Source organism: Oryctolagus cuniculus, chromosome 19, assembly GCF_964237555.1.
Source record: "Oryctolagus cuniculus chromosome 19, mOryCun1.1, whole genome shotgun sequence".
NCBI lineage: Eukaryota > Metazoa > Chordata > Mammalia > Lagomorpha > Leporidae > Oryctolagus > Oryctolagus cuniculus.
In genome coordinates this window covers 33,205,697-33,228,706 of record NC_091450.1, presented here as the reverse complement: position 1 = coordinate 33,228,706, position 23,010 = coordinate 33,205,697, and the positions used below count along the sequence as shown (strand labels likewise).

Genomic DNA, 23,010 nt, shown 5'->3' with positions numbered 1-23,010 from the left:
TCGGCTGGTTCACTCCTCAAATGGTTACAAGGGCCAGGCTGAAGCCAGAAGCCAGGAGCTCCTTCTGGGCACCTGGGCCGTCTTCTGCTGCTTTCCCAGGTGCATTAGCAGGGAGCTGGATGGGAAGCAGGGTAGGTGGGTCTCGAACCAGTGCTCCTAGGGATGTCGGCATCGCAGGTGGCAGTTGATCCCACTGCACTACAACACTGGCCCCTGTTTAGTTTGTTTTATTTAAACATTTTTTGGAAACAATTTTAGATCCACAGGAATTTGGAGGAAAAGTAAAAGCACAGTGCGCTCCATATGGGGACCTCTGGCACCGCGGCAGTACGCTCGAGCCCACCGTGCACAGACCTCGGCGAAACCTGCCTGCCCTGTGGGCGCCGTGTGCACACGTGTGTACGTGCCGTGTGCTCGCTGCCTGCAGTGGCTCCTACAGCTGCAGCCACTTCCACATCACAGAGCTGTCCCACGAGCCCCCTCTGCCAATCACTCGTTTGTCTCATGTCTGCAACCGTGTGGTTCAAGAACGGCACACAGGGCCCAGTGCTGTGGTGCAGCGGGCCAGAGCCCCAGCCTGGGGTGCCGGCATCCCATATGGGCGCTGGTTCGAGTCCCCGCTGCTCCACTCCTGATCCAGGTCTCTGCTGGTGCCTGGAAGGCCGTGGAGGATGGCCGAGTCCTTGGGCCCCACACGGGGAGACCTGCAGGAAGCTCCTGGCTCCTGGTTTGAGACTGGCTGAGGTCTGGCCATTTGGGGAGTGGACCAGCAGATGGCAGACCTCTCTGCCTACCTCTCTGTAGCTCTTTTTTTTTTTTTTTTTTTTTTTTTGACAGGCAGAGTGGACAGTGAGAGAGAGAGACAGAGAGAAAGGTCTTCCTTTTGCCGTTGGTTCACCCTCCAATGGCCACCATGGCCGGCGCACTGCAGCCGGCGCACCGCGCTGATCCGAAGCCAGGAGCCAGGTGCTTCTCCTTGTCTCCCATGCTTGTGCAGGGCCCAAGGACCTGGGCCATCCTCCACTGCACTCCCGGGCCACAGCAGAGAGCTGGCCTGGAAGAGGGGCAACCGGGACAGAACCCGGTGTGCCGGCGATGGCCCTCTCTGTAGCTCTTGCAAATGAATACTATAAGCCTTTAAAAAAAAACCAAAACCACCGTGTAGGTGGAGCCGCTCGGAAGCCTCATGCTGCCGGCTGCCACCCGCCTGGCTGGTTTGCTGCGTCGTCCCCCGCCGGTCTAGCAGTCCACCCTGTTGGGGGCATTTCGGCTGCGATTGTCGGTGGAGCTGCCCTGGCGCCCAAGGACGGCCTCCCAGCGGGGTGAGTGTGCATGTCTGCGGCACTGGGCTTACGCTGAGCCCGTGTTTGGGTGTAAGAAACAGCCAGCCGTTTGGCAGTGTGTCTCCCTCCTCTGAGCAGGGTTCTGATGGACGGGCTGTGGGTACTGCAGTGTTGTCACCCTGCGCCCGGGACACCGTTGATGCCGGGGTGTGCACCACATGCGCGCCCGCACTCCCTTCCTGAGCTTTGAAGTTGGAGGTCTTTGAACTTAGCATCGCTGTTATCACACTCGTGAGTCCCTGCAAGGACAGCCAGTCGCTCTGGCCCCAGGAATCCAGTGGGCGTCTCTGCTCGCACACTGGAGTGTCGAGGGGGTCGGCAGTGTACCAGCAGAGATGCCTGCCTCGGGCCGGCTCGCACCCCGCGGCTCCCGCGGCTCGCACCCCGCGGCTCTCGCGGCAGAAGCGATGCTGTGTTCTTCCCGGTCCTCTCCGTGATGCCTGGTCACCCGTCACTGGGGACGTCGAGTTTGATTGATTAAGATGAGGTCCAGCAGGACTCTCCGTTTGCAGGTCACCCTTTGCCCCTCTAACCGGGGAGTGCTTTGTGGAATGGTCTTCCAGGTCTCCTAGTACTTACGCATTTACACCGTGGGTTTGTGAATTCCTGCTTCACACGTGGCTGTCATGCATTGCTGTCAACGTTTTTTACTCATTGTGTAAAATGCGCATAACGGGGCCGACACTGTGGCGCAGCAGGTTAAAGCCCTGGCCTGCAGTGCCAGCGTCCCGTATGGGCGCCAGTTCAAGTCCCGGCTGCTCCACTTCCCATCCAGCTCCCTGCTGATGTACCTGGGAAACAGCAGATGATGACCCAAGTCCTTGGGCCCCTCCCCCACGTGAGAGATGTGGAAAAAGCTCCCGGCCCCTGGCTTTGGCCTGGGCCAGCCCTGGTCATTGTGGCCATTTGGGGAGTGAACCAGTGGATGGAAGACCTGTCTCTCCTCTCTCTCTGTGACTCTTTCAAATAAATAAAATCTTAAAAATAAAAAAATCCATCTTGAAAAGACACGCACGTAACAAAACTTACTTAATTTACTTCTTTGTCCGCTGGTCCACTCTCCAGATGGTCCCGAGCTGGCCAAGCTGAAGCCAGGATTTCCATGTGAATCTCCCATGTGGGTGGCAGGGGCCAAGCGCTTGCACCGTCACCTGTTGCCATCCCAGATGCACCAGCAGGAAGCTGGACTGGAGGCGGAGTAGCCAGGACTTCATTATTTTTTAAAATTTATTTATTTGAAAGAGTTACAGAGGAGAGGCGAGAGAGAGAGGTCTTCCATCCACTGGTTCACTCCCCAAATGGCCACAACAGCCGAGGCTGGGCCACGCTGAAGTCAGGAGCCAGGAGCTTCTTCCGGGTCTCCCACACGGGTGCAGGAGCCCAAGGACTTGGGCCGTCCTCCACTTCCCAGGCCACAGCACAGAGCTGGATCAGGAGAGGTGTGGCCAGGACCCAAACAAGTAGGCCGTCCTCCACTCTTCCCCAGGTGCATCAGCAGGGAGCTGGATGGAAGCGAAGCAGCCGGGACTCCAGCCAGCGCCCACGTGGGATGCGGGTGCTGCAGGCAGTGGCTCTACCCACGGCACGCAGCGCTGGCCCCAGTAGCCAGGCACTCAGATACAGGCTGTGGGCATCCCAGCCCCTCTTCCGCTCACTCTAGGAACCATCTTGTGTTCTCTGCCTTCTGGGGACATGGCCCTTGGGTTGACCACTTCTGCTCTTTGTGTTTGGAACAGAATGGGGCGACCCAGGGTCTGGTCCCCTCCCCCTTACCTTCCTGGGGTACTGCGGCTCTGCCCTCTTGCTGGGGTGCGTCTCCAGTGGCCCATCTCTTGCTCTGTGGATGTGGACATTCTCAAAGGAGGGGTTCACTGGACACAGGTGCCCAGCCCAGTGTGACTGTCCCCAGAGGCTTGGCCATGGCTACTAGGGCCTGGGTTTGGCTGCTGCTTCCCGCCAGCCCACCACGGCTGCCCGGCTGTCCCTCCTGGGCCTTCCTCCACACCAGTGCCGCCTGGCCAGCTGCCGAGCTGCACTGTGATGCATGTCCACACCCTGGCGTCAGGATACACGGCACGCAGAGCTCAGGACACCAGCGACGTGCAGTATTGCAAAATAAATTTATTTGAAGATAAACTGTCTTATAAAAGGTCAGAGGCAATTTGAGATCCCAGATTCAGCTTGTCTCATAAAAAGATTCAACTTCAAGTAGCACAATTTCATGTCTGGTTTTAATCCTGAACATTCCAGAATCACAGAACAGCCACCTGTTTGCACGACACACTCAACACCGGGCTCCAGCACCAGCGGATCCACAGCTTTGGCTTTGGGGGTTTCAGGCTGCAGCCCGATGCGGGGGAGCCTAGACGGGACTGCCGTGGCCTCGGCGGTGACCGGTACAGTCTGGGCCTCGGCCTCTCCCGCACGCCCAATCGCACGTGAATCCAAACCAAGCCGGCCTGGTACTGAGGTGGGTGGAGCCTCCGTGGGACCTGTGCTGATGGCAGAGCGGACCTGGCAATGCCCTGGCAGGGGGACGAGAGGCCTGCCGGCCAGCCTCTCCACGGCCTTGCCTGGCTGCCGGGAGGAAGGGAGGCCAACGGTGGGACAGCGCCTGCCCACGCTGGCGGGAGCTACGTGATGACCCTGGCGATGGCCTGCAGGGAGGGGAAGTCGTCGTCCCGGGCGGCGTGCAGCGCCTGGTGGCTGCTCACGTCGCCCTGCGCCAGCACCTGCTGGCAGGTGGGGCACACGCAGCAGTCCAGGCCCGCCTGCTGGGTGCTGGCCTGCCACGCGCTCTTCTTGTTCTTCTTGGACTTGGCGCCGGGAGGCCTCTCGCGGCTGCGGAAGTCTGCGTGCGCAGACAGCAGCTCCTGCTGCTTGGCCGTGTCCGGCAGCAGCACCAGCAGCTCATTGAAGATCTTCTGGAAGTTCTCCCCCAGCAGGTCCCGGCAGCTCTTGTAATACTGGGCTGCGGACACCATGCCCTGCCAGGGGGAGCCAGGCTGACTCAGGCCCAGGCCCGCCTCCCCTCTCCCCCCACAGCCGCCCCCCGCCCAGCCCCGCCTCACCTGTATGAACTACCTCTCCCCCAGCCACCCCCCTCACCTGTCTGAATCCCTGCTCCCCCAGCCTCCCCATGCTGTACCCACCTGTCTGAAGTCCCCTCCCCCAGCTGCCCCATGCCCACCTCTCCTGACTCCCCCTCCCCCAGCCACCCCACGCCCTGCCTCACCTGTCTGAAATCCCCCTCCCCCAGCTGCCTCACGCCCACCTCTCCTGGCTCCCCCTCCCCCAGCCTCCCCACGCCCTACCTCACCTGTCTGAAGTCCCCTCCCCCAGCTGCCCCACACCCCTCTCCTGACTCCCCTCCCCCAGCTGCCCCATGCCCACCTCTCCTGACCCCCCTCCCCCAGCCGCCCCACGCCCACCTCTCCTGACCCCCCTCCCCCAGCCGCCCCACGCCCCTCACCTGTCTGACTCCCCTCCCCCAGCTGCCCCACGCCCACCTCTCCTGACTCCCCCTCCCCTAGCCACCCCACGCCCACCTCTCCTGACCCCCCTCCCCCAGCCGCCCCACGCCCCTCACCTGTCTGACCCCCTCCCCCAGCCGCCCCACGCCCCTCACCTGTCTGAACTCCCCAGAGTGGTTCTTGAACTTGCTGAAGCGGGCCTCGTCACTCTGCAGGAAGTCCTTGATGGACTGGATGAGCTGCAGGTTCCTTTCTCGGAAGTTCTCGGGCACCAGGTAAGCCCGTGGTGTGGGTGTCAGCCTGGGTCTGGGGTCAGGAGGTGAGGAGGTGGACTTCAGCCTTTGGGGCTGCCCAAGGGAAGGGCACCCTTCTACTGGCCCCCAAGGCAGGAGACCGGGCAACCGCCCACTTACGCTTTCATGGTGGTGGCCGGGCCAGGGACGCAGGGTAGGTGGGGGCCGGGCAGGAGGCCGGAGAAGCCGGGTGGTGGTTTGCTGACGGGGGGCGCCAGGCCTGGGGGGGGCGGGGGCAGGGTGCTCTTTAGGAGCAGTGCGCTGTTGAAGCCTGCAGGAGCGAGAGACCCAACACGTTGCCCACGGGCCGGGCCCAGTGCAGGGCAAGCCTCGGCCCGCGCACTCGGGGGCCGTCTGCTCGGGAAGGTGCTAGCGTGTCGCTCTCACAGATAGCAGGTGACACAGAGCGGTTACGTGGTGGCCTTGGTGACTGACCCGGCTCAGGCCGCCCTGTCCACCCTTCGCCCAAGGCCAGCCCCTTTCCTGATACCCAAGACAAGGACGAGTGGGAGACGTGTACCTGGGGGAGGGGGTGTCCTGGAGGGGCAGGGGCCTCCGAGTGCCGGGAAGTCCTCCTGGGGCGTGGGGCAGGGGAGGGGTCCCAGGGGCCGTGGGAGCCCAGGGGGCTCCTTGGGGGTGCTCCGTGCCGGGGCCGGCCCCTCAGCGTGTCCGTTGACGACAGTCACCGGCCCTTCGGCTCCGCTGCCAGGGCCTTCCAGGGCCTGCTCGGCCGCAGGGGGCTCTGCACTGCCGTCGGGGGGCAGTGGTGGGGGCGAGGCGGCAGCGGGCTTCTCACAGCCCACTTTCTTCTTCTTGCCGAGCTTGGTGGTGGTGGGCCCCCGCAGGGCCGCGACAGGGACGGTGGCGGGCGTGCTCCGCAGCTCCTGGGCGGTGACGCCACCGCCCTCCTCCTCCTCCACGCACGGCGCGCCACCCCTTCGGCCGCCCCGGCTCCCCTTCCCAGCCTTCCTTGGGGGCTGGCTGCCCCCACCAGCAGCCTGCGCCCCCTTCTTGCCGCAGCTGCTGTTCCAGGCAGAGAGGAGGCTGGGGGGCGCGGCACTGGGCTTGGCCACCGAGGACACCAGGGCGGGGAAGTCCTCCTCCTGAAAGGCCTTCTTGCCCCTGGCGGGGGCCGGGTACGCCAGCGCCAGCCCCACCGAGCCCGACGCTGCCGCCCCGGAGCAGGCGCAAGAGCTGGAGGCACTCAGACTGGGGAAGTCTTCGTCCTTGAGCTTGGGCGTGGGTGGCGGGAGCGAGCTGAGTCCAGGGAGGGGAGAGCGGTCAGCAGCTCCCCAGGCCTGCCCAGGTGCCCCAGAGCCTCGCCCAGCCCCCCACCTACCTCGGCGGGGCGGCCCCTGGGGCTGGCCCTGCAGCTGGGAAGGCTTCTTGGCTGACGGCACCGTTGGCTGAGGCTTCCTTGGGGCCTGCAAGACAGGAGAGCGAGGGGCACCGGGCAGGCCCCTGGGAGAATCGATGGACGTAAGTGCCCGTCGCCCCGTGAGGCCCTCCGGTCGGTGTGGTCCCTGGAACCGGGCAGAGCCGCAGGCAGAGCGGCTGGCTCACCTGGGCCTTCCCCCTGAGGCCGGGGCAGGCGGCGGGCGCCGCGGGGCTCCTCCTGGCCCCGAGCAGCCGCCTCCTCCTTCTTGGCCCTGCCGCCTTCCTCCCGGTCCTCGCTCCTGCGGTGCTCCTCCTGCTGCTGCACAGCCACCGAGGCCCGGAGGGCGGCCGCGACTTCCCGGTCCTCTTCCTCCCTGGACAGGAAATCCGGCCTCAGGCGGGGCCAGGGCCTGGGGCCAGTCCTGTGTGTGCCTGCCCGCTGGTGCCCTGGCACCGCGATCCCCAGTAGCTCGGCCCCCCTCACCCACCCAACCCCTAGTCAGGCGGACACAAGCAGGAAGAGGAAGACCTGCTCCCCGGGGAGCCTGCTCAGCACCCGAAGCTCTGGCCAGCGCCTCAGCCCTGTGCCTAGTCCCGACTCCACCTTGGGGGAGGAGCTAGGAGAAGTCAGAGGCACGCACATCCTCCCACCTCTTGTACCTCCAGCTTCCTCGGCGGCTCTGCTGGGCTCCGCGCCCACCGGCCCGGCCTGCTCGGCCCTGGCGGTTGTACCTGTCCACCTCCTCGTAGTCCTCGCCACTGACGACCCCTGTGGCCAGCACACAGCCTGTCACTGCCCTGCACCTGGGGAGGGCAGTGGGCCTCGCCCACATGACCTGCGACCCAAGTCCCAGAGCAGCACGGTGGGAGAGGAAGGGCGACCCACTGTCCCGACTCAGGCCGCGGCCTGATGCCAGACGCCACCGCAGCAAGCAACGCCAGGCCGGCGCTGGTCCCACGGCCGACGGGCGGGGCTCAGGTACCTCCTGCGGCCCCGCGAAGCCGTGGGGACTGGGACCTGGCTCTGGGGCATCCAGAACAGGGACCCTGCGGGCCCGTGCCCCGGGCGCCCAGCTCACCGTCGCTGCGGCGGGCGTGCCGCGGCGCATAGCTGAACTGCAGGTCGATCTGGCGGTTCTGGCGGGCCTCGGCGCGGCTGCGGCTGTGGCAGGCCGTCCTGTGTGCCTTGAGGTCGATCTCGGTGCGGAAGGCGTGGGTGAACTGCTCCGCGCTGCAGCGGCCCTCCTCGCACAGGAAGTGCTGCTCCCGGAAGTGCTCCCGCAGATACGCGTAGTCGCTGCGGGACAGACGTGCGGTGCACGGACGCCATCAGTGTCCCCCCCCGCCTACAGTAGTCCCCTGTCAGCGTCCCCCCACCTGTGGTAGTCCTGCCCCATCAGTGTCCCCCCCACCTGTAGTAGTCCTGCCCCATCAGTGTCCCCCCACCTGTAGTAGTCCCCTGTCAGCGTCCCCCCCACCTGTAGTAGTCCTGCCCCATAGTGTCCCCCCACCTGTAGTAGTCCCGCCCTGTGGTGTCCCCCACCTGCAGTAGTCCTGCCCCGTCAGTGTCCCCCACCTGTAGTAGTCCTGCCCCATCAGTGTCCCCCCACCTGTAGTAGTCCTGCGCCCCCTGGCGTCCCCCACCTGTAGTAGTCCCACCCCTGGCGTCCCCCACCTGTAGTAGTCCCACCCCTGGCGTCCCCCACCTGTAGTAGTCCCGCCCTGTGGTGTCCCCCACCTGCAGTAGTCCTGCCCCGTCAGTGTCCCCCACCTGTAGTAGTCCCACCCCTGGCGTCCCCCACCTGCAGTAGTCCCGCCCCTGGCGTCCCCCCCCCCTGCCCACCTGTAGTAGTCCTGCGCTCCGTCGGCGTCGCAGAAGTGGCAGAAGTAGTGGTCACGGCGCAGGTGCTTGAGCAGCTCGTCGTTGTCCAGGTAGCGCTCGTCACAGAACTTGCAGAGCGGGTGCCCGCGGTGGGACGTGTCGTCGGGGTCCCCCTGCATGCGGTGCCGGGCCAGGTCCTTGCGCGAGTACCACTTGCGCTCGTACGTGAAGATCTGCAGGACAAGGAGCAGGTCCTGATGGCTGTGGCGCCAGCTGTGCTGTGGAGGAACCATGGAGCCCACACGGCCACCGGGGGCCCAACCCGAGCTACCCCGGGCCACCCCCCCAACCCATGGGGTCCCTGGTGGGCCGCTCCCCCACAACCCGGGGTCCTGGTGGGCCGGGCCACCCCGCTCCCCCACATCCCGGGCCCTCCCCGCTCCCCCCCACATCCCGGGGTCCCTGGGTGGCCGGGTCTCCCCACTCCCCCACATCCCAGGTCCCTAGGGGGCCCTCCCCGCTCCCCCACATCCCGGGGTCCCTCCCCGCTCCCCCCACATCCCGGGGTCCCTCCCCGCTCCCCCCACATCCCGGGGCCCTGGTGGGCCAGGCCACCCCGCTCCCCACATCCCGGGGTCCGGGGGGCCCTCCCCGCTCCCCCACATCCCAGGTCCCGGGGGGCCAGGCCACCCCGCTCCCCACATCCCGGGGCCCTCCCCACTCCCCCACATCCCGGGGTCCCGGGGGGCCGGGTCTCCCCACTCCCCCACATCCTGGGGGGCCCTCCCCACTCCCCACATCCCGGGGGGCTGGGTCTCCCCACTCCCCCCCCCACGGGGTCCCGGGGGGGGCGGGTGCACCTTGAGGTGCTGCAGGCACAGCTTGCAGCAGAAGAGCTCGTGCTGTCGCCGCATGTGCTGCTCCAGGTCCCCGAAGAGGCCGAAGGGCGGCCGCTCAGGGCACCGCGGGCACTCGTGCTGCAGCAGCTGCCTGGGGAGACACCGAGAGCCGCCTGCTGTGCCAGACATCGGCGCCGCTGCCCGCGGCCCGAGCCAGAGGCCAGCAAGGCTGAGAGGCGGGGTCTGACCTGCTGGCCCAGCCCGGAGCCAGCGAGCTCCCGCCCCACAATGCACCTGCCACCTCACTGCCACCCCAGGAGGGTGCCGCAGCGCCCCCGGGAAGGAGGCAGCCCTCGGGCACCCACGGTTGGTCTCTGGAGCCCCGAGAATGGATCCCCGGCACCCGCCCTGCCATCATTTCCCTCGGGGCCATGGGAGTGCAGGAGGTGAGGAAGGGAGGAGGGGTGTGCCCGGCAGAGGTGGGGGAGGAGAGGAGGGGTGTGTCCCAGCAGAGGTGCGGGAGGAGAGGAAGGGTGTGCCCCAGCAGAGGTGGGGGAGGAGAGGAGGGGTGTGCCCCAGCAGAGGTGGGGGAGGAGAGGAGGGGTGTGCCCCAGCAGAGGTGGGGGAGGAGAGGAGGGGTGTGCCCCAGCAGAGGTGGGGGAGGAGAGGAGGGGTGTGCCCCGGCAGAGGTGGGGGAGGAGAGGAGGGGTGTGCCCCGGCAGAGGTGGGGGAGGGGAGGAGGGGTGTGCCCTGGCAGAGGTGGGGGAGGGGAGGAGGGGTGTGCCCCGGCAGAGGTGGGGGAGGGGAGGAGGGGGAGGGGAGGAGGGGTGTGCCCCGGCAGAGGTGGGGGAGGGGAGGAGGGGTGTGCCCCGGCAGAGGTGCGGGGGGGGGGGGAGGAGGGGTGTGCCCCAGCAGAGGTGGGGGAGGAGAGGAGGGGTGTGCCCCGGCAGAGGTGTGGGAGGAGAGGAGGGGTGTGCCCCGGCAGAGGTGCGGGAGGGGAGGAGAGGTGTGCCCGGCAGAGGTGCGGCAGGGGAGGAGGGGTGTATCCCGGCAGAGGTGCGGGAGGAGAGGAGGGTGTGTCCCGGCAGAGGTGCGGGAGGAGAGGAGGGGTGTGTCCCGGCAGAGGTGGGGGAGGGGAGGAGGGGTGTGCCCCGGCAGAGGTGTGGGAGGGGAGGAGAGGTGTGCCCGGCAGAGGTGCGGCAGGGGAGGAGGGGTGTATCCCGGCAGAGGTGCGGGAGGAGAGGAGGGTGTGTCCCGGCAGAGGTGCGGCAGGGGAGGAGGGGTGCCCGGCAGCGGCGGGCAGGGGAGGAGGGGTGCCCGGCAGCGGCGGGGAGGGGAGGGGTGTGCCCGGCAGCGGCGGGCAGGGGAGGAGGGGTGTATCCCGGCAGAGGTGGGGGAGGGGAGGGGTGTGCCCGGCAGCGGCGGGGAGGGAGAGGCCCTCACCTGTACAAGGCAAACACCTTCCCATCCGCAAAGTAGATGTCGTACTTCTTCTCGTGCTGCAGCTGCTGCAGGGGGATGGTGGCGAAGGCCGGAAGCTTCCTCCCAAAGACCACCTGGAGGGAGGCACGCGGGCAGTGAGCAGGCGGCCGCAGCGGCACGCTGAGAGGCGGCACGTGGGGCAGGGGCCTGGCACCGGCTCCCCGAGCAGGTGTGGGCAGGGGTCTGGCGCCAGGCTCCCCCGGGAGTCCTCACCCAGGACACCTCCGCACGGGCTGCTGGACGGAGCCGCAATGCCCCGCCTCTCCACCAGGGGGCAGCAGGCCACATGGCACAGTGGCCGCAGTGCCTGGCCTCAGCCACACCCTGGAAGCAGGCGGGGCCGATCGGCGGGCGGGGCTCCGACCACTTTCCTGAGGGGCAGCAGGACGCGTTCCAGGACACACGAGGGGTCTCCGGTCAGCCCCTCCCCGTGCCTCCGCGAGGTCACAGGCCCGGCATCTGCGCTCAGCAGGCCCCTCAGGGGTGTCCAGCACCTGCTAGAGCCTGGCTCTCACACAGCCCTCCCTGCAGGCCCTGAGCGTGCGTGACAGCCAGGTGGCCAGACCCCTGTCCCGGCGCCCGGCAGGCCCTCGGGCACGCCCCCCAGGTCAGGCCCCCCAGGGCTGCCTCCCCTCCCCACCTCCCTGAACCCTGCAGCCTGTCACAGGCTTGCTCAGCCTGCTCGGTGCTCCCAGGTCTCACCAGCACGCCCGGGGGCGTCCTTGCTTGGAAAGGTCGCATCGACGTGCCCCCGGGACCGTGGGCTTCGCTGAGGAGGCTGTGTGGAGCCAGCACGACCAAGGACTTGGGCCAGCAAAGGCCTGGCCCACCCATACTCCCGGTCCCTGGTGGGCACGCTGTTCCCACGCCTGGGGCCAGGACGGGTGGCAGGCTGGAGGCCGGCCCCGCCACACCCATCCTGAGCCCAGGCTGGAAGAGCGTGGCCCAGGGGTCTCCCGGCCCCTCCCTCCGTACCCCATCACACAGCGAGCGCTGGGGCCGTGCTCCCGGGAGGGTCTCAAGTGGGGGTCTTGGCTCCCCCCAAAGGTGCAGTGACAGAGGGCATTGTTCCTGTGGACGCCTCGCAGCCCCCACAGGCCCCGGCTGCTCCCCGGCTGGGACCTCCGTCCCAGGCCCCAGACTGGGCTGGTCTCTGCACGGTCTCTCAGGCGGCTGCCGGACAGAGCCCCCTCCCTGCTGGAAGGCCAGGGCCACGCCCCGCCGCAGCTGCCAGGCAGCCGGGGAGCAGCCGCGGGAACCCCCCACAGCCGCCAGCCAGGAGGAGCAGCTTCCTTCCCCGGAGGGAGCCCTGGCCAGGGACGCCCCCGTCCCTTCCGCCGTGGCTGCCCTGGAGACTGGCGGGCTGCAGGGAGGAGCCCCAGCTTCTCCCCCACACAGTGTGGCCAGCCTCCACTCAGGCCGGCCAAGGGACCAGAGGCCTGGGACAAGGCAGGGGCAGGAGGGCTGACAGCACCCACGTGGAGGGGGCGGGACCAGGGCACGGAGGCCCCGGGGGCAGCATGGGAGGAGGGAGAAGCCAGCAGCACGTGCTGGCACAGGCCAGGAGGGGTGGCCCCACCAGGCACCTCTGAACCAGGCTGGGAACGGGGGAGGGCGGACACTGGGTCCGCTCGTGAAGGGACAGGAAAGTGGCCGCGGGCACCACAGTCCCTAGGCCCAGCATGCTGGGACGGCTACACAGGCCAGGGCAGGAACTGCTAACTGTGGTGGGTGGAGGCCGTGGGAGACAGGAAGCCCCACCCCTCCCCAAACAGGTAGACCCCGGGAGCCGATGACCGGGCAGCAGTACAGCTGGTGTGGCCAGTGTCCCTGTCCCTAGCGGAGGGGAGGCCAGCGGGTAGATAAGGGCAAGCAGCAGGCCGTGGCGGCCCCTCCCCCCCTCCTTAGGGAGGCTGGGCTGAGGACAGGCACTGGGGGGGTGGGCGACAGCTCCAGGCCACCCCAGCCAGAGGGCCATGGCCCATGGACAGGCACACAGGCCCAGGGCAGGTGAGTCAGCAGGTGACTGAAGGGGAGGGACACCCCTGGGGTCCCCAGGAGCAGGAGTGTGGGGGTGGCCTGGGGCCTTGTGTCCCCACACACTGGGAGTACTCAACAGAGCTGGTCCCAGCTCCCAGGGAGCTCAGAGAGGGGCAGGGCAGGGCTGACCCCAGCCAGGGCCGACCCCAGCACGGGCCACAGCCGTGGGTCAGAGGGAGGGAGACCTGACTGGGCCAGCCCTCGCCTCTGGACCTGGACCTGGGGCAGCCAGGCCCCCTGATGCTTTCCCTGCACTTCCTGCATGGGCGGCCTGCAGCCCAACAGGCCAGGACCAGGTGGGCAGTGAGACTCCAGTGGCACAAAGGCCTAGAACAGAGAGTGAGGGGCTCCACCGGCCGTGCCCCCAAGCCCAGGGTCGCCACTGTCCCCATCGGCTGTGCCCACTTGGCTCCACCCCCAGCACTGGCGGGGGCCTGGCTCTGCACCTGACCGGCAGCTGCAGCCACTCCCAGTCCCGGCCTGCAGCCTGGAGGGAAGGGCCAGGGGCACAGACCAGGCCAACAGAGCCCACCTGCTGCTCCCAATGCGCGCAACTGCGTCCCACGAGGGAGGACACGGATGGGACAGGTTTGGGGCCGAAGGTCACTGTGGGACTTTCGGAGCAGGTATGTGACCCAAGGATTCAGCAGGGACAGGAAGGGCCAGGGTGGAGCTTCAAGTTCAGGAGTGGGAGGCAAACAGGATGGATGGAGAGGGACGGAGAGCACCCAGCACAGTGGGCAGCAGCATCTCACCAAGCAGCAGGCCCTAGGATCCACCCCCTGCTGCCCAGAACCACCCTGGCCAGCACCAAACCACACCCGAGCCACAGCCTGCTGACGGCTCACGCCCACAGCCTCTCCACAGGGCCCTCCGAGGCCGTGCGGTCCAGCAAGAACAGACTACACAGCCACACACTGGTGGACGCCCGGCAGGCAGGGCCCCGTCTGTAAGGACCTCCACGGCACCGCCCGCCAGGGCCCCATCTCTAAGGATCTGCACCGCGCCGTCCACATGGGTGGACGCCCGGCAGGCCTGAGCCCCGTCTGTAAGGACGTCCACGGCACCATCCCACTAGGGCCCCATCTCTGAGGACCTGCACTGCACTGTCTACGTGGGTAGATGCCCGGCAGGCCCGGGCCCCATCTGTAAGGACGTCCACGGCACCGTCCCGCCAGGGCCCCGTCTGTAAGGACATCCACGGCACCATCCACGTGGGTGGACGCCCGGCAGGCCCGGGCCCCGTCTGTAAGGACGTCCACGGCACCGTCCTGCCCGGGCCCCATCTGTAAGGACGTCCACGGCACCGGCCTGCCCGGGCCCCGTCTGTAAGGACGTCCACGGCACCGGCCTGCCCGGGCCCTGTCTGTACGGACGTCCATGGCACTGTCCTGCCCGGGCCCTGTCTGTACGGACGTCCACGGCACTGTCCTGCCCGGGCCCTGTCTGTAAGGACGTCCATGGCACCGGCCTGCCCGGGCCCTGTCTGTAAGGACGTCCACGGCACCGTCCTGCCCGGGCCCCGTCTGTAAGGACGTCCACGGCACTGTCCTGCCCGGGCCCTGTCTGTAAGGATGTCCACAGCACCATCCATGTGGTGGACGCCCAGCAGGCCTGGGCCCCGTCTGTAAGGACGTCCACGGCACCGGCCTGCCCGGGCCCCGTCTGTAAGGACGTCCACGGCACCGGCCTGCCCGGGCCCTGTCTGTAAGGACGTCCACAGCACCATCCATGTGGGTGGATGCCCAGCAGGCCTGGGCCCCATCTGTAAGGACGTCCACGGCACCGGCCTGCCCGGGGCCCCGTCTGTAAGGACGTCCACGGCACCGTCCTGCCCGGGCCCTGTCTGTAAGGACGTCCATGGCACCGTCCTGCCCGGGCCCCGTCTGTAAGGACGTCCACGGCACCGTCCTGCCCGGGCCCCGTCTGTAAGGACGTCCACGGCACCGTCCTGCCCGGGCCCTGTCTGTACGGACGTCCACGGCACTGTCCTGCCCGGGCCCTGTCTGTACGGACGTCCACGGCACCGGCCTGCCCGGGCCCCGTCTGTAAGGACGTCCACGGCACCGGCCTGCCGGAAGGAAGCTACAGGTGCACCGAGACAGCCGGCCGCTGGAGTTCCATCGCGCAGCTTGCGAGGCTGGCCAGCAGGGCAGGCTCCGGCAAGCACAGCAGGCGTCCCCGGCCACTCCTGCGCCCCAGCCTCCCCAGGCCCGAGTCCCGTCCCACTGCGTTGCCGACTGACCGCACAGACAAAGGCTTTTTCCCTGGAGGGCCCAGAGCGAGTGGCCACGAAATGACCCTGAAATCGCAGCCTCCCTGCGGCTCCCCGGACGTGAAGAACGTGTTCGCCAGCCACGCCGGTCCTGGCAGATGTCACCGGCCAAAGCCTTCCCCGAGCACACCAGGGGCATTTCACAACTGTGGACGCAAACACCTCCAAGGGCAGCAGCCGGGGCGGCCCAGCTCGAAGAGTCGCAACCGGCCCTCCACGCTGGCGGGGAGGAGGGGCGCCTGCGACACCCCCACAGCGGGAGCGCCAGCCGGACCTCCGCCCCGCGGGCAGGTCCGAGCGCGAGTATGCGCAGGGTCACCCCCGGGGCCCGGGTGCAAATGCCCAGGGCGTAACCGTCGGCGTCCATCAGACTGCCCCGCCGCGGACGGGCGGGTCACGGCGTCCTCGAGCCCCCCGTGCCCCTGCCCCCGGCTCGGCAGGCACTCCCGGGCCCCCCAGGCTCCGGCCCCGCCGGGGCGGCCCCTCTCCCTCGGCTCGGCCACCTCCCAGCTGCCCCGCGGGCGGCCCCACCAGGCCTCCCTGAGAAGCCGGCGCCGCCAGGCCAGCGAGCGGACAGCAGACAGGCAAAGTCCCCTTCCGGCCGTCGGCGAGCGGCCGCGCCCCTGCGCCCGCCCGGCCCCCGACGCGCGGCGCGCCGCACCTGGCGCAGCTCCTCGCGGCACACGGCGCAGTAGCGCTGCTCACACAGCACCCGCATCTTGGTGGAGCAGCGGTAGCACACCGGGTGGTCGCAGCGGCCCAGCGCCGTGGCCTCCAGGTCCCCGCAGCACAGCACGCAGCTCCCGCCGCCCCGCTCGGGCGCCGCCGCCGCCGCCGCCGCCGCCGCCTCCACGGCCGCACGCCGCCCCTCGGCGCCCGCCGCCGCCGCCGCCGCCATGGTCCGGGCTCCGGCCCCCTCCGGCCGGCGCGGCACGGCCTGGCCTCCCGGCGGGCCCGCCCCTTCCGGACGACGTCACCGGCCCGCCCGGCAACGGCCCCGCCCGGCGGAAGTGGGCGCCGCGGCTTCCGCCCCGGCCGGGCGCTGGCCGGAGGGGGCCGGGCGCCGGCGCGCCAGACCGAGCCTGAGGTTCCGAGGCCCGGGCCGGCGCGAGCTGCAGAGGCGCAGCGGGCAGTGCTGGTGTTGTGGTCGTGGTCCGGGGGTCGCCCGTTGCCCCTCCGAGGTTTGGCCGGACGTCCTGTCGGAGAGGACCCCACGAGGCGCCAGGGGCCCGGGAGGCCGGGCGCGCCCGGGGACCCCTGGGCCTGCCCCGCGGGGACCTGCCGCAGGTCTGAGTCCTCCCAGACAAGGGGCAGCATCGGAGCGGGAACGAGCCCCGGCAGCGCGGGGCCCCCAGTCCCGCCGTCCCTGCCCAGGTCCTCGGTGCAGAGCAGGGCCACGCCGGAGGGCCGTGGAGGAAGGCTCAAAGCTGCCCCTGTGCCCGCAGAGCGCAGGCCACTGGGGGAAGAGAGACTTCGCAGTGAGGGAAGAAGGCAGGGGAGGGGACTCCTTTCACGGAGGATCCTAGGGCCCCCCAGGTGGGCTGCAGCCGGCGAGGGCGCGGCAGTGGAGTCGGCGAGGGCGCGGGAGTGGAGTCCCCGCGCCGGGCTGGTGGGCGGGAGGCTGGGGTTTTCTGCTGGAGGAACAGCCCTCCCACCAGGGAATGCAGAGTCCCCGCGGCCAGGCCCCAGCATTCGGCAAGCTGCATGGCCGGGGTGAACCAGTCGGCGTGGAGCTCCAGCCCTGGGGAAAGCGTGAGGAACCAGGGACCCAGGCAGGCAGCCGAGTGCACAGGGAAGCCTGGGGCTGCACGGACGGTCACGGCAAAGCCGGCCACTCCGGGGCCGAGGAGCTGTGCCCGGGACAAGTCCCGAGCTCAGAACCGGCCCTCAGGTCCGAGGGACAGCACCGCGGCGCCTGCACCGGTCAGCCCAGCTTCCTGCCAGTATGCATGGCGCTCCCGGCAGGGCAGTGAAGACCTCTGTCTCACTCTGCCTTTCGGAGAAGTGAGCTTTTTGAGCAGAAAGCAGGGGCCGGCGCTGTGGCTTGGCGGTTAAAGCTGCCACCTGCAGCACTGGTGTCCCATGTGGGTGCCGGTTCCAGTCCCAGCTGCTCCACTTCCTGTCCAGCTCCCTGCTATGGCCTGGGGAAGCAGCGGAAGACAGCCCAAGTGCTTGGGCCCCTGCACCCACATGGGAGACCCAGTTGAAGCTCCTGGCTTCAGCCTGGCTCAGCCCCAGCTGTTGCAGCCATTTGGGGAGTGAACCTGCAGGGACCCAAAGACTTGGGCCGTCCTCCGCTGCTTTTGCAGGCACATTAGCAGGGAGCTGGGTCAGAACTGGAGCAGCCAGGACGGGCACCGGCGCCCATGTGATGCCACTGTCACAGGCGGCTTAACCCACCGTGCCACAATGCCGGCCCAGCACACGCGTCTTGTGTCAACGGGTCCCAACCAGGGAAAGAGGCCCTTGTGGGGAGCCGTGAAATGCCAGGGCGCCGGAGATAAAGATGCCGAAAGCTCGCTGATGTCTCTCAGAGCGATGTTTAAAAACAGAATTCGTCTACAGAGACGCCAACAAAGACAAATGAGGCAGCTGTCAGTGAGGATGGAGCCCGTGCCCGGCAGAGTGCCGATCGATGTGTTTATCAACGGTGTTCAGTCTGGCGACGAGGGGCGGGGAGAGCCCTCGGCGTCTCCCAGAACAGGAAACCGCCATTCACAGCAAGGTCGGGGCTCAGCCCGGGTGCCTTTGCCCCCAGGAGAGAGGTGCAAGAGTCTGGAGACGTCTGTGGCTGGCAGAGCATCCCACGGTGTCCAAAATGGGTCTCAAGGCACTGGCGGGGGGGGGGGCTGCCTTCCTTCCTGGTGGCACCGGACGCTTCCCAACTCCTCCCCCCGCCGCCCCTCCGACCTCGGGCGTCTCCTCAGCCTCCCTCCCAGCGCCCCCTCCGGCTTTGCCGCCCTCTTCCACACTTAACATCCAAGGCTGCACCTGGGTTGTCAGGCCGACCTGCTGCCGTCCGAGTCCGCTGGCCGGCAACCTTAGCCTTCGTCTCTCCTTGCCACGCAGCACGGATGGCCGCAGGTGGCGGTGCTGGGGGAGGGCTGCTCTCCTGCTCCCACAAATCTGCTGAGCAGCCCGCAATGCACAGGACGCCCCCCAAGCAGCAGAGAGAACGTCTGATGGAAGGTGTTGGCGATGGTTCTGTTGGGGCTTCTGGCCAGGAGGGGCAACGGCGCCGCCCGCAGGCCTGGGCCGAGAATCTGAGCGCATGGAAGCCCCGTGAAGCGTGTGGGCTGGGAGGGGCCTGCGTGGCTGCAGCTCCAGCCCACACCCCTGCTCCCGCGGCTGCAGCGCCGGGCCGGCCACCGTGCGGGCTCATGACTGCTTCCTGTCACCCGTGTGGGAGACCCGCGGTCTGTCTCTGCCTCTCAGGTTCAGCCCCTCACCTGGCCCGGCCACTGTGGGTATCGGGAGTGCGCAGGTGGGTAGGAGATTGTCTCTCCCTGTCAATCTACCTTTTGAATCAATCAGTATGAAGCTATTTAAAAGTGGAAGCCCATCCCAGAAGCAGCAGCGAGACGTGCTGGAAGCAGCCGCAGGACTGGGTAATGGGACTGCATTTGATGGGTGACGCCTGTCGCTCGGTGGGCGTCTGGCAGAGAGGTGACACTGCCCGGGACGCCTGCACCGTGTCAGCTCTCGATGCCGTCTCTGGGCAGCAGGCGCCGGCCAGGTAGCGCAATCCCTGCCGTTGCATTCCCAGCTCCCAGCTGTGGCCTGGCCCAGCCCCAGCCATTTCGGGCGTTTGGGAAGTGGGCCGGCGATGGCGAGCTCTCTGTATCTGTCCAGTTTCTGTCTCTCAGCATCCTGGAGGCGGCATTGTGGTGCGGTGGGTTAAGCCACTGCGATGCTGGCATCCCTCACTGGAGGGCGACTGAGTCCCGGCTGCCCCCCTTCCTGTCCAGCTCCCTGCTAATGCGCCTGGGAAGCCAGTGGAAGACGGCCCAAGTGCTGGGCCCTGCACCCACGCGGAGACCAGGTTGGAGTCCCTGGCTCCTGGCTCTGGTTTGGTCCAGCCCCAGGTGTTGCAGCCATTTGGGGATGAACCAAGCTCGCTCGCTCGCTCCCTCCCTCCCTCCCTCTCCCCCCCCTTCTGTCACTGTGCTTTCAAATGAACCAAATGAGCAAACTTAAAAAAAAAAAAAAAAAAAAAAACACTGAGAAAGCGAGCGCTCTGTGCTGATGGGTTCTCAACCTCTTCCTGCATTTTGGGTCAGGACACCCCTGGTTGGGGGTGGGGGCTCTCTGGGCTGAGACTGGGCGGGGAAGAGAGCTGGGAGCCCCCGGGAGCCCCCAGCAGTGCTGTGTGCTGCTCCCAGGCCCTGGGCTTCCCGCCCCCACAGGCAGCCCGGTGTCTGTGCACGTGGCCTTCACCACCCCCCCCCCATCCTGTTTTGCGTTCAGGGCAGCAGCAGCCCTGAGCCAGACCCTGGAACCAGCCTGGTACCTCAGCTCCACCCCCCCCCCCCCCGCCAGCCCTCGCGAAGTTTGTCCCTGCCGCTTCTCCCTCCACCCCAGGGCCCTCCCCCAGCACACACCACGGCTGGTCCACCTGCAAGGGGGCTTCCTCCCTCGCTGGCGGGCTGCAGTCCAGGGCGGCACCTCCGTCTGGCAGCCCCAGGGGACAGCAGAGAGTGGCCTGGCTCCAGCGGCGGTGCCGCCGCCCACCACACGCTCCAGGTGGCTCTCCAGGTGGAGGGGCCCCCCGGGAGTGCAGCGGGGGCGGCATTCCGTGCGGGCCCCCGGTCCCCGCGGTCCTCCAGCCTCTCAGTTGGCTCCGGCTGCACCTGCTCCACACCCCCGCCTCTGCCCCCCCCATCCAAATGTTCTGAGGGCTGGGAGGCAGGGAGCGTCCTGGACACGTGCCTTGGCTGCGCACCTACTGCGTGCCAGGCACAGGGCCAAGACCCAGGCCCACAGGTCGGAGTGGGGGGCCGCTGTGACCCCGCCAGCTGCTCACTCACCCTGTGTGGCCCTTGAGGGGGGCGGTGGCTGCCAGGCCCAGCAGGGGTCTGGGACCTCTTAGCTCTGACCTCCAGGGTGGGATTCAGATCAGTAACAGCACAACTCAAGGCACCCCGTGGGGGCCGAAACAAGACCCCCGACAAGCAGGGTCAGGAGATCCCTGAAGCAGGCAGCCGAGGACAGAGGAGGGCACTCCCGGGAGGTGGCCAGCTGGCAAAGCGGCCTCAGCGAGGGGAGGGGGCCGGGCTGAGGTGCGAGGAGGGGCTGCAGCTTTGTGCCAGAGGCCCTGGGGCCGGCTCAGCGGCTGTGGGAGGCCCGTGGGGCCGCACGCATTGAATCCAGGCATCAGTCTCCTGCAGCGGTCACGTACGCTGGGGTGGGAGAGGACAGGGCAGCCCTGGGGAGGAGCCCTCAGAGAGACCCTGACCAGGTGCCCGGAGCCCACGCAGCTCTGCCGCCCCACCTGGACACCAGCTTCCCAGCGCTGCCCAGCCGGGCCACACCTGCGGGAGCGCGCGGCCAGCCAGGGGTCTCCCTTTGCTGCTACCCTCGCATCCCTGGGTCCTGAGCCCCATGGTCTCTGGACTTCCTGGCACTCCCACCGCCCGGCGCGGCGCGGGAGGGGGCTAGGCTTCCCAGACAGGCCGGCAGGACGCCCCCAGGGGAGCCTCAAAACCACTTCCAGCCAGAGGCCGGCTCGGCTCTGCGCTGGCAGCCGGCGCCCCCCACCTCCCCCGCAGCAGCCGGGGCTGACTCTGCCGCATCCCTCCTGCCACCCCGGAGGAGCCCCGCGGGCACCGCGGGGGCGGCCCGGGGGCGGGGCCACCGAACCGTTATAGCTGGGCCCACGGGGGACCGCCACGCGCCTCCAGCCTCCCGCGCTTCGGCTCCCGACGCCCGGACCCCGCCGCGCGCCGGACCCAGCCGCGTTGGTTGCTGGCCCGCCCCGCCTGGCGGCCGTCGACGCTAGAGCCCTGGCGCGGGGCCAGGGAGTGCGGGGCCCGGAGCGGGGGCCTCCGGCGAGCCGGCCGCTGCTGGCGCTGGCCCTGGCGCTGCTCCTGCTGCCGCTGCCCGCCGGCGCCTGGTACAAGCACGTGGCGAGTCCCCGCTACCACACGGTGGGCCGCGCCGCCGGCCTGCTCATGGGGCTGCGCCGCTCGCCCTACGTGTGGCGCCGTGCGCTGCGCGCGGCCGCTGGCACCCCGGCCTGGGACGCCTTCGCCCCGGGCGCCGCGGCGCGCGACGCCCTCCTCCTGCGTTTCCCGGGGCTTTGGGAGCCGTGGGAGGCGCCACGCCGGAGCTTCACAGCTGGGCGCCCCGTGCGTGCGCCCCGCAGCCCGCCCGCCCTCGAGTGGCGGCCGGGGCCCCGCTCCCCCAGCGCAGCGGACCCAGCCAGGTACGCGGGGGGGTGGAGCGGTGCGGGAAAGGCCGGACCGCCGCGAGCGAGGGCGTCCCGGGAGGTCTGGGCCCGGGGCCCGCGTCCCACCCTCGGGCACAGCGGAGGTCGCCCGGCCCCCTCCCCACGGTGCTGCCCTATTCTTTCTAGACCCTTCGGAGAGACGGATCCCGCCCCGCCGCCGTATCCGCAGCGAATCCCCCTCGCCGGCCCCCGCCTGGCCCGCGGACAGCTGTGAGCCTCCCGGGCCGCGACGCCCCCGCGCCTGCCCCGAGAAGAGCTGCCGCGGCGTCGGCCGAGCCGGGCCGTGTGGTCAATAAAACCCGCCTGGCCGCTGCGCCCCCGCGAGTGACCCCTCTGTGCTGTGTACTTTGCCGTCCAGCTTCGCGCCGCAAACAGCCGCGCCCACGCCCTGGCAAATGTCAGGAGGCCTCTCCGTGACCGGGAGACCGGGAGGGGGCCCTCAGCAGCCCCAGCGAACTGTCTGTCCGGGGGAGGGGGCAGGCAGACTCTGGGTCCCCTCCTCATTCCGGGATGAGGTAGGTCACTGGTCCCCGGGGTGTGGACTCCTAGGAGGGCAGGAGCGGGACAGACCCTGTGCCCTGCCCCAATCCAGGGATGTACAGGAAGGGGGAGAGAGGGAGGGAGCTCGTACCCGCCCAGCTGGACCCCCACCCCAGCCCACGGGAACGCCTTGCACATCTCCCAGCATGCATTCCAGTTCTGGGTCTCCTGGGGACCCCCGCCCCCTGCTCCAGCCAACGCGTCCACCACCACCACGCTCTCCTGGGGATGGGGGAGAGCCTCCCAGTCCCCCCCCATTCCTGTTCTCCTGCAGCGCCCCCAACACGGGCTCTGCCATCCTGAATACCTGGGGTCTCCTCCGGCTGTCAGCTGGGCACTGTCTGGGCCCCTCCACTCTCCCGCTTCCTCTGGGACCCTCCGACTCCCACAGCCACGAAGGACCTCAGGCCACAGGGGGGCTGTGCCCTGGCGTCCCGGGCCCTCCCCTGCAGTGTTGCATGGTCTCCCCTTGGGGCCAGGGAGGTGGGGTGGCCCCAGGTGTGCCCCACTAGGCTGGCTGCAGGAGGGCCCTGGGGAGCCAGCTTGGCTCTCCCCGGCAGCGCGACCCATCTCAGTCCTCCCCTTCACGCGGCCCCTCCCCTCATCGCCTGGATTCCGCCCCGCGCCTCAGCTCTGGAGCCGGGGAAGGCGTGGTCACTGGACCCTCAGCTGGACCCCTGCCCCCAGCTCTCACCCAGTCTGACTCTGAGCCTTGTCCACCCAGAAGCTCTGTGGCGCGGGCGTACCCCTGCCCCCTCCCTGCTCTCTGCTGCAGCTCCGGGTGGGTTCCAGGACAGCGTGGTGCTGCCCCCATAAGCAGGGCTCCAAAGTTCCCTCTCCCAGGCCGACATGCACGGAACTCCCCTTTCCTGTGTCTCGGATGGGTCCCCAGTGCTCACCAGTGCCTTGTGCCAAGTGGCCTCCTCCCGCTGGGGGAGGGGCCCGGATCTGCATCCGGGACCAGGTTCAAGGTGGACCCTGGGAGCCAGCTAGGAGCTTGAGGGAACTTGACTTCTCTGCCTACCACTCCCCGTGGCACACCCCATGACGGTAGCATAACCAGCCCCAGGGCGCCGGC

At 68.6% G+C, this 23,010-nt stretch overlaps 2 protein-coding genes across 9 annotated transcripts; one reads left to right on the top strand and one right to left on the bottom strand.

Moving 5' to 3' along the window:
* Window positions 1-3,444: 3,444 nt before the first annotated feature.
* Window positions 3,445-19,157, bottom strand: ZNF598 (zinc finger protein 598, E3 ubiquitin ligase). 8 transcript variants are annotated; one of them, XM_070064127.1, is made up of 12 exons: window positions 15,606-15,904; window positions 10,591-10,703; window positions 9,169-9,298; window positions 8,330-8,541; window positions 7,566-7,783; window positions 7,138-7,255; window positions 6,673-6,860; window positions 6,449-6,533; window positions 5,630-6,366; window positions 5,230-5,380; window positions 4,972-5,122; window positions 3,445-4,330 (listed from the first exon to the last, which is right to left on the bottom strand). In XM_070064127.1, exons 1-12 carry the CDS (start codon window positions 15,840-15,842, stop codon window positions 3,977-3,979), a joined length of 2,694 nt encoding a protein of 897 aa, XP_069920228.1. In that variant the 5' UTR covers window positions 15,843-15,904; the 3' UTR covers window positions 3,445-3,976. The 8 variants fall into 8 exon arrangements, with proteins under 8 accessions (XP_069920228.1, XP_069920229.1, XP_069920230.1 ...); XM_070064128.1 differs by having other exon boundaries at window positions 7,147-7,255; XM_070064129.1 differs by lacking the exon at window positions 15,606-15,904 and adding an exon at window positions 11,332-13,499.
* NPW (neuropeptide W) lies at window positions 16,649-22,945 on the top strand. The gene is made up of 3 exons (XM_070063902.1): window positions 16,649-16,696; window positions 20,812-21,368; window positions 21,519-22,945. Exons 1-3 carry the CDS (start codon window positions 16,649-16,651, stop codon window positions 21,604-21,606), a joined length of 693 nt encoding a protein of 230 aa, XP_069920003.1. The 3' UTR covers window positions 21,607-22,945.
* Window positions 22,946-23,010: the final 65 nt, after the last annotated feature.

What these genes read in the sequence shown, in the direction of transcription:
- ZNF598 (XM_070064125.1), bottom strand. Translation starts at nt 16,636, where the DNA reads ATGCTGGGGCCTGGCCGCGGGGACTCTGCATTCCCTGGTGGGAGGGCT. An exon ending in AAGGTGTTTGCCTTGTACAG is followed by an intron (nt 9,299 to 10,590) that starts GTGAGGGCCTCT and finishes GTGTCTCCCCAG; the next exon opens with GCAGCTGCTGCAGCACGAGT. An exon ending in GCACGCCCGCCGCAGCGACG is followed by an intron (nt 7,256 to 7,565) that starts GTGAGCTGGGCG and finishes TGCTGGCCACAG; the next exon opens with GGGTCGTCAGTGGCGAGGAC.
- NPW (XM_070063902.1), top strand. Translation starts at nt 16,649, where the DNA reads ATGGCCGGGGTGAACCAGTCGGCGTGGAGCTCCAGCCCTGGGGAAAGC. An exon ending in GCTCCAGCCCTGGGGAAAGC is followed by an intron (nt 16,697 to 20,811) that starts GTGAGGAACCAG and finishes GAACCGTTATAG; the next exon opens with CTGGGCCCACGGGGGACCGC. An exon ending in AGCGCAGCGGACCCAGCCAG is followed by an intron (nt 21,369 to 21,518) that starts GTACGCGGGGGG and finishes TATTCTTTCTAG; the next exon opens with ACCCTTCGGAGAGACGGATC.